This window comes from Cebus imitator, unplaced genomic scaffold (genome assembly GCF_001604975.1).
Source record: "Cebus imitator isolate Cc_AM_T3 unplaced genomic scaffold, Cebus_imitator-1.0 Scaffold1029, whole genome shotgun sequence".
Taxonomy (NCBI): Eukaryota; Metazoa; Chordata; class Mammalia; order Primates; family Cebidae; genus Cebus; species Cebus imitator.
This window is the reverse complement of record NW_016108344.1, coordinates 58332-67286: the sequence shown is the minus strand read 5'-3', so window position 1 is coordinate 67286 and position 8955 is coordinate 58332. Positions and strand designations below refer to the sequence as shown.

General features: G+C 48.3%; 1 protein-coding gene and 1 non-coding gene across 2 annotated transcripts; one reads left to right on the top strand and one right to left on the bottom strand.

Moving 5' to 3' along the window:
* Positions 1 to 2395: 2395 nt before the first annotated feature.
* Positions 2396 to 2469, top strand: TRNAN-GUU. The gene has a single exon. It is a non-coding gene; the product is annotated as a tRNA-Asn (tRNA).
* A 6018-nt stretch (positions 2470 to 8487) lies between these two features.
* Positions 8488 to 8935, bottom strand: LOC108298646 (40S ribosomal protein S23-like). Its single transcript, XM_037735861.1, has one exon. The coding sequence runs from the start codon at positions 8917 to 8919 to the stop codon at positions 8488 to 8490; it is 432 nt and encodes a 143-aa protein (XP_037591789.1). The 5' UTR covers positions 8920 to 8935.
* Between the last annotated feature and the right edge of the window lie 20 nt (positions 8936 to 8955).

The following is an 8955-nucleotide window of genomic DNA, read 5'->3' as shown; positions in this document are numbered from 1 at the left end:
TGTCCAACTCCCGACCTCAGGTGATCTGCCCAGCTTGGCCTCCCAAAGTGCTGGGATTACAGGCGTGAGCCACCATGCCCGGCTGAGAAATTCATTTTTAATGGACTTACTTGTAGGAAGAGTATTTTGAAATTTTTAGCAAAGAAAATGATTTCTGACAAGTTTTACACTGAAGATATTCAGGTGTGAGGGAAACACAAAAACCACTTGGCTAGGGAAAGCAAATGCTGTTGAGAATGTCTCCCAAACACAGATTGCAAGTCAGCAGGTAGGTCCGACCCTCAGGGCAGGCACATTTTACTTTAAGCGATTGTTGGAGAACTTAAAATGAATCTCGGACTTTATATACATACATAGGGTAGAGACAGGGTCTTGATATCTTGCCCAGGCTGGTCTCCAACTCTGGGCCTCAAGCGGTCCTCCACCTCCCCTTCCCAAAGTGCTGGGATTACAGGCATGAGCCACCTCACCCAGGGCCTTTTGGTATTTTAATTTAATATTTTTAATTTAAATACACAGTCCAAACATTATATAAAAAGTACGGGAAGCCCAGTTTACGCCAGTTTTACAGAAACAGGAAAGATGATATATCAATGACGAAGTGTCGGAGTGGCAACATCGTGAAGTAGGGAAAGAAAGTTTCCCTAGAATTCTATGCCAAATTGGAATCTCTTCCAAAATGTGACTGAAATAAGGACATTTAAAGACATAGCAAAAAAGGCCGTGTGCATGGCTCACGCCTGTATTCCCAGCCCTTTGCGAGGCTGAGGTGAGCGGATCACGAGGTCAAGAGATCCAGACCATCGTGGCCAACATGGTGAAACCCCATCTCTACTAAAAATACAAAAATGAGCCGGGCGTGGTGGCACACGCCTGTAGTCCCAGCTACTCAGAAGGCTAAGGTGGAAGAATCGCTTGTGATCACAAGGTAACAGAACGAACGTAATTTCAAAGATACATGAAAAGGGTTTCACTTATTTAACAAACAAAAACAATTGAACAAACAATGGAAGCATGTCCTTTGCCTAAAGGAACGCAGAGGGTCAGGATGATGCTACTCCTGCACGGATTTCAGGATTCCCAGACGCCTAGTTCTGGGCCTAGTTCTTCTGGAAGATCTTATTCTTGGGAGCTACAGGTTCTGTCATTTGGGGTCTTTCTGGTTCTATCTCCGTTTTCCCTTCAATTCCTCCTCATTCTGCTACAATAAAAAAAACAATTTTCTGCCTGGCAGGGTGTCTCGACCTGTAATCCCAGCACTTTGGGAGGCTGAGGTGGGCAGTCAGGAGTTCGAGACCAGCCTGGCCAACATGGTGAAACCCCATTTCTACTAAAAATACAAAAGTTAGCTGGGCGTGGTGGCGGGTGCCTGAAATACCAGCTACGCAGGAAGCTGAGACAGGAGAATCCCTTGAACACAGGAGGCGGAGGTTGCAGTGAGATCATGCCACTGCACTCCAGTCTGGGCCACAGAGCAAGACTCCCTCTCAAAAAAAGAAAAAGAAAAACAAAACAAAAAACCAAAGACCAAAAGCCAACAAAACAAAACAAAACAATTCTTCCCCCGCCTGTGCCTCTGCACAAACCTTTTAGGAGGTGCGGATGTCTGGTCCACCCCTCCCCCGCTTCTTTCCCCGCTTTTCTCTCTCCACGCTCCGCCCTCCCGCCCACGACCCGACCCCGCCCAGCTGAGCCCCGGCGGCTCCACCGCGCAGAGGGTGCACTGGACGCCCTGCTCCTGGCCCGCTCCGAGGGTGCCGAGAAGTCCACCTGAATAAACGCTTTCCGAAAACAACTTCCCCTTGGAAAAATCTCTCTTGATTTTCATTCTCAGGGCTCTTCAAAGGACTAAAAGCTAAAGGCGATTAATTCATTCAACAAGCCCTAGCCGTGCGCCCTGCTGAGTGTCAGACCCTGTTCCCGGAGAGTGAGCCTCACCCCATCCCTGCCCTGGCGGAGCCTCCGTGCGGGTCACAGGATCTGAAGATGGCAGCGGCAGCTCCTCAGCGTCCCCGAAAGCGACTGGGCAGGGTGGGCACAGGCTCCCTCACCGGGTGAAGGTGGTGCAAAGAACTCGAACAGCCATCATGGGAGCCCGCCGGGCGCTCAGCTTCCCTTGGTCCCCTAGGCGGCTCGGGTCACCGACGGGAACGTTTCAGGGCCCTGCTGAAGCAGGTCAAGGGCAGAGCGAGCAAAGCCCATTCGGCTGTCCTTCAGTGTCCAGAATCTCCCAGCGGGGGTGTCCTACATGACCAGCACGACTCACCGCTCTCTAATCTCTCTGATGTCCCCAGACCTCGTACCGTCGTCCTGTCGGGCGGGCCTTGAGGCTGAAAGGGATGAGAGTTTGGTGAGTGCGCCCTGCCTATAGTGCCCAGTGGAGTTGCTCCTAAGCGTCTCTGTGGTGCAATCTGTTAGCGTGTTCGGCTGTTAACCGAAAGGTCGGTGGTTCGAGCCCACCCAGGGATGCCTCCTCTAGCTTTCAAAGCGCTCCTGTATTTTCCATCACTAGAGAATCTTCCCCGTTCGCTCCCATAGTCCTAAGTCCCAAAGATTGGTGGTTCCAGGCCGGCCTGGTATGCTCATGGCAGGGAAGGTTTTCTCTTCCCAGGGTTCTAGTTACACTTAACAGGGGTCCTTGTCAAGGTGTGGCCCCTGCCTACCAGGTCCAATTCTGCTAGAGCACCTCCTAAAAAGTCAGGTTGTCTTGTGCCTGTATACAAGAAACAGCGACCAAAGGAGTCAAATGCAATAAAATCCTCATGCTGCCCCTTATAGGCTTGGAAGGGTTATATACCAGCTTCAATTTTTTCATTTTTAATAGGAGGCCTAGAGAGGTGTCCTATCCCCAGGATGTGCCTGGATTTACTGATTGGTCTATCAATAATGTGACCAGTGGAATCGTTCATCATCATCATAATCCTCTCCATCATTTTTGAAAACAGCATTTTTTGGCTTCAGTGTGTGCATGATTTATGTAACCCTTTTCAAAATGTGTTTGAAATGAGGTTGGCTTCTTGGTTTTAGGATTACAAAGAATCTCGATATCATTATTCTTTTACACACATCTTTGGCCACTGATATTTCTATAGTGTAGAGAACTGGATGTGTCACTGCTGTATTACATTTAGTTTTTGTGACAGGGTCTCATTCTGTCTCTCAGGCTGGAGCGAAGTGGCCCGATCAGGTCTCACTGCAGCCTCGACTTCCCAGGCTCAAACGATCCTCCCATCTCTCAGCCTTCCCAGTAGCTGGGACTACAGGCATGGGCCATATGCCCTGCTAATTTTTATATGTTTTGTAGAGAAGGGATTTCACCATGTTGCATAAGCTGGTCTCCAAACTCCTGGGCTCAAACAGCTGTGAGGCCTCACAAAGTGTCAGGGTTTACAGGCATGAGCCACTGCATCCGGCATTATATAATGCCTCAAACTTCAGCACATTTAGCAAATTTATCTTCTGTGGGAGAGGCACCTTTATGTGATTTCAAGAAGAAGCAAAAGTAAATCACAGAGATAGAAATCAGAAGGGTGCCTAAGTGGGGATGGGGTGAGGGTTGACTGGAAAGAGGCTCTAATGACTTTGGGCTGGTGAAAATGTCCCATAACTTGATCTAGGTGATGGTTTCTTTTGTCAAAGTGCACTGAGCAGCGAAGTTAAGATTAGCACACTTTGGTCTGTGTGGATTATACTTCAGTCATTTACTGATAGCAAATAAATAAAAACAAAATTAAAAATTGGGGTTGGGGAATGTCATTAAGTTTACATTTTATTGTATTCTTTAGGTTTCACTTAAAATACCCGGTTGGATTGTGAACTCTCATCTTCTCTTGTTCATTTCTGATTTGGCCTGAAAAGGCCCTACGGATGTTTGAAATATCTGAGCTAAAGAGACAGGTACGGCCCATCCTGTCAACAGTAAAAGATACCAATAAGGCTGACTGAGAGGGAGCTCCTCAGCTTTTGGGTGTTGCACTTGCTCAGAGAGGGGGCAAAAGTCTAGCCTTTCAATATGACGGGATCCCTGTGTGCAGGTTACGGGTTCCTTCTATTCCTGCCGCTACAGAGAACTCTGAAGCCACAGGAAGCCACAGGAAGCTGTACCCTCTCTAACCGCAGGTAAATGGCGCAGGCCAGGCTGAGGTTGGAGGCTAAAGGGAAAGAAGAGCCCTACACCCTAGAAGGGACACTGCAGTGACTCTGATTGGAGCCGAGTTTGCTGCGGCCTCACTAGGATCACAGCGAGCCACAGGAGCTGACGCGGCCGGACTCCTTCTTTAAGCTTAATGCTTCCGTTTTGGAGATGGAAGGGTCCTCATAGATTTCCCTCCTTCTTGGTGTCTCTCCATTTTCCTCCCTTTCTTCCCCACTCTGCTAAAATAAAAAAACCCTTCTCTCTCCGTGGTGCAGTCCTCACCGCTGCACAAAGCTACTGCGAAGTTTTGTCTCCCGGGTCCCGACTCTACCGACCACCGGCCCTTCTCCTGGCAATTCCCTGGTGGACCCACCCCCTGTCCAGCTCCCAGCCTCCTGCACCAGGCACGCACCCCAAATCGGCGCAGCTGAGCCCCTCAGCTCCCCCACGCCACGTGGCAGGAGAGGGGCAGGACCCTTTTCTCGCCGCTGGCCCCTAGAGGGCCTCGCCCCTTGCCCTCTTCTGGGGATGCGGGAAATCAATGGGAATCAATGCTTTTTAGAAAGAACTTACTTCCCCTTCGTAAGCAGTCAGTGACGTGGTGAAATTCTGTCTGTACAAAAATACAAAATTCGCGGGGCATGGCGGTGTGCCTGTTGTCCCAGCTATCTGGGTGCTGAGGCAAGAAGATCGCTTGGCCCCGGGAGGTGGAGGCTGGTGGAGGCTGCAGTGAGCTGAGTTTGCACCACTGCACTCCAGCCTGGGGCACCGAGTGACACTCTGTCAACAAACAAAACAAAACAAAACTTCCCCATGGGAAAACAGTTTGTGATTTCTGTTTTCAGGGTTCTTCAAAGGACTAAAAGCAAAAGGCGACGACGGATTCGTTCTGCATGTCCTAGTCGTGGGCCCTGGTGAGTGGCAGACCCTGCTCCTCCCGAGAAGACCCACAAGCGACCCTCACCCCATCCCTGCCCTGGTGGAGCCCGCGATCCAGGCACAGGATCCCAAGACGGCAGCGGCAGCTCCGGGGTGCCCCGAAAGCCACTGAGCAGCTGGGCACAGGCTCCCTCACTAGTTAAAGGCGGAGCAGAGAACCGGAAGAGCCATCCCGGGAGCCCACCGGGCGTTCAGCTTCCCTTGGGCCACCAGGGGGCTTGGGCAGGTTTCTGATGGGGGCGTTTCCTGGGACTTCTGAAGCAGGCCAGGGGCAGGGTGGGTGAAGGCCATTCGATTGTCCTGTCTCCAGAATCTCCCAATGCGCGGGTGTTCCACGTGACCAGAGCGACTCACCGGTCTCTAATGTCTCCGGTTTTCCAAGGCCTCCTCAGTCATCCTGAGGACAGAAGGGCTGGGGGTGGTTTGGTGAGTGTGCCCCGCCTACAGCATCCTGTAGAAACGGTAGTCATGGTCTCAGTGGTGCAATCTGTTAGCGCGTTGGGCTGTTAACCTAAAGGTTGGTGATTCGATCCAACCCAGGGACGCCTCGTGTTGTGTTTTAACCCGTTTCAATCAACCAGGTTAACCTATTTCTGTTAACATACAATCAACCGGGTTAATCATGGGGCATTAATCCTGAGACACACATGTCCTCTTCCTGACCTCCTTACATCTGAGGCTGTGAGAAGGACCAACTGCGCCTTATACATGTCAAACTGAGGGATCCCAGAGACCTTAGACAGTAATTCACTTCTGGATAACACGCTTCTTTGCTGCCATGGAAGGCTTGGGTGAGTAAGGTGCCTCAGGTTTTTCATTTATAATAATAGGAGACCTATTACAGTAGCATCCTATCCCCAGGATGTGCCTGGGTTTACTGATTGCTTTATCAATAATGTGACCAGTAGAATCAGTCATCTTCATGCTGACGCTCGCCATGGTTGGTGAAAACAGCATTTCTTCCTTGGTTTGTGTCATTTATTTAACCCTTTACAAATGTTTTTCAAGGCCAGTCTCGGTGGCTCACGCCAGTAATCCCAGCATTTTAGGAGGCCGAGGCAGGTGGACTACCTGATGTAAGGAGTTTGAGACCTGCCTGACCAACATGGTGAAACCCTGTCTCCACTAAAAATACAAAAATTACCCGAGCATGGTGGTAGGGGCCTGTAATCCCTGCTACTTGGGAGGCTGAGGCAGGAGAATCGCTTGAACCCGGGAGGCGGAGGTTGCAGTGAGCGGAGATCATACCATTGCACTCCAGCCTGGAGGACAAGAGCGAGACTTGGTCTCAAAAATATAAATGTTTTTGAAATGAGGTGGGTTTCATGGTGTTAGGATTACAAAGGGTGCTGCAGTCCCCACCGTTATTGTACATATTTCTTTGGTCACTTATGCAGGTATTTCTGTAGTGTAGAGAACAGGATGTGCCATTTTTACATTACAGTGTTTATTTAATGCTTCTAATTTGAATACCTTCTACAAACTTATCTTCTGAGGGAGCAGGACCAAATCATAGTCCAATTTGTTCCCCGAGTCTATCAAGGTCTCTTTTGTCACTTACTTGCCGGCACAGCAAACTTTCTACGCATCGATGTATGATATTCCACTGAGGGGAGAGGTGCCCTCCTGGCTTAACCGAGGGGGTGGACAACAGAAGCACATGGTGGACGTCACACACAGATACTCTGCGGCATACGATGAACTGCTAAGCTTTTAAGATATTTTAAAGTCCTCCAACATCTGTAATTGTTTTCTGTGGTGACCAAGTCACGTGGGTCTGGAGAAGACAGGCCACAGTGACCTCTTTGAAAGTTGTCTGTCAAGTTGCTCTTCTAAGGAGAGCAAAATCACTAAGGTCCCAGGTGATATTTTTCTTCTCCCCTTTCCTCTTCATATTCTTGATTTTGCTTTTATTTGACAAAACCAAACTTACGCTCATTCTCCCTCCTAAAAATGGTAAATTAGCATGCAAATTATTATTCTTTGATAGATTTTTCAGGGGCCATGTGCATAACAGCCCATCTGAGATGCATTGTGGGAGCCGACAGAACCCTGCACCCAGCAGGCACCTTGTGCAGACCTGGACCTTAGAGCTATTGGCTCATGTTCCTTCAGTTCTTCTGTTGAACATCATGATAGAAATTAAGCTCTTTGGCTTTTACCCACTACTATGGCTATCGTGCAGTTTCTCTCTCTCTCTCTGTCTTTCTCTCTCTCTCCCTCCTTCTCTTTCTCTCTCATTTTTGTATCATGATTTTCTTCCATCAGTGGCATCAGTGTGGGTTTCTGGTTTTGATTGTACAGAGTGAACTTCTGGGATCATTTTATGACTATGTAACAGTTGATATTCAATTCTTCTGAGGATGAAGGTTTGTGTTTTACCCAGGTTTTCCTTAGAATAAAAATGAGGTTACTAAGAGCATTTTTGTTAGAAGCCTTGTTGGATGTATTGTTCATGCAATGCGATGGGAGTAAGGGACCACCACAGGGAGGTGAGAAGCTGCTTCTCAGAGGTGGAGGCTGTTCTTGATGTCAGAAGGATGACGGCTGGAAGAACCTTCAGGCACAGCGCAAAGCATGAGCGACAGCTCTGTGGAGTCCAGGAGGCTGGAAAATAGGGAATAAAAGAGGCCAGTTTGTCTGGAGCAGAGAGAGCAGGATGGAATCGGTCTGAGCAGTGAGAAGAGATGGAGAGGTGGGCAAGGCGCCTGGCCATTCAGGGGTGGTTAGTTAGGAAGTTTTGTCTAGGAAAATGGGAAGGTGTTTAAGTAGTTTAGGCTGGGAGGTGACAGGGTCACATTATATTATGAAAAAGCGACTCTGCCTGTTGTGTTGAGATTAGAGAGGTGATAAAAGGGATATGTGTAAACCACAAGACTAGGTCATCCCTCCACCCCCACTCCTCAGGTGAAGGTGGCCTAGGCTACGGTGGTGTTGGAGGAGATAGAGGAGGACAGACTCAGGGAAAATTTGCGTGGCAAAAACCAGTAGGATTTGCTGATGGATGGAATACAGGAGGGGAGAGGTAGGTTATCAGGGCTATATGTTAGTTGCTTATACAAGATGGATTCAATTGCAATGAAATTGTGAATTGAAATTGACTTTAAATAATGGCACGACAAAGTCATGCAAACTTTTGCATTAGATAAAAGGCAAAGTTTTTAAAGTTTTTAAAGTTCAAGTTTTTAAAGTTTTTAGCTGGGTGGACAGCATGGCTTTACTTCCTATTTCTTGGTATTTCCTAATCTTGTTTAAAAAGTTTTTCTCTTTCTGAAAGGCTTATTTCAGTGGAAGTCCATCTGCAAAATCTGTTATATATTTAAATTAGAAAATAACTACAAGTGCCATGGACATGTTGATTATTTTTTTTGCCATATGAAAATTGGTTAGTACAGTGTTTTCATCATGAAAACTTATGATCTTGGTCTTTCCTTCTTGCTTTTGGATGGGGGCAAAAGAGAGACACTGGCTACTTTGACAAACTTAAAGCGGACTCCAGGAATATCACCAACGGCGTGACCTTTGCGACCAAATCCAGCAACCAGAACTTCATCTTTTTCCTCAGTAAAGTTCAAGCAACCATCACGGGGTACAAAGGCTGTGATTTTCCTGCCATTCTTGATGGGCTGGACCCTGACGCACTTCCCAATGGCAGAATTTGGCTGCTTGGCTTCAACTCCTAGTTTTTCCAGCAGGATTCCCTTTGCACCAGAAGTACCTCCAAAAGGGTTGGCCTTCAGGGCTGTGCCCAAATGGGCTTTCTTGTAGTGTTTATCATGCCACTTCTGGTGTCCTTGGTGGCTACGGAGCTTCTTAGCAGTACGAAGTCCAGGACACTGGCCCATCCTGCCGGCTTTGAGGGTGACCTAAGGCCACCTCTC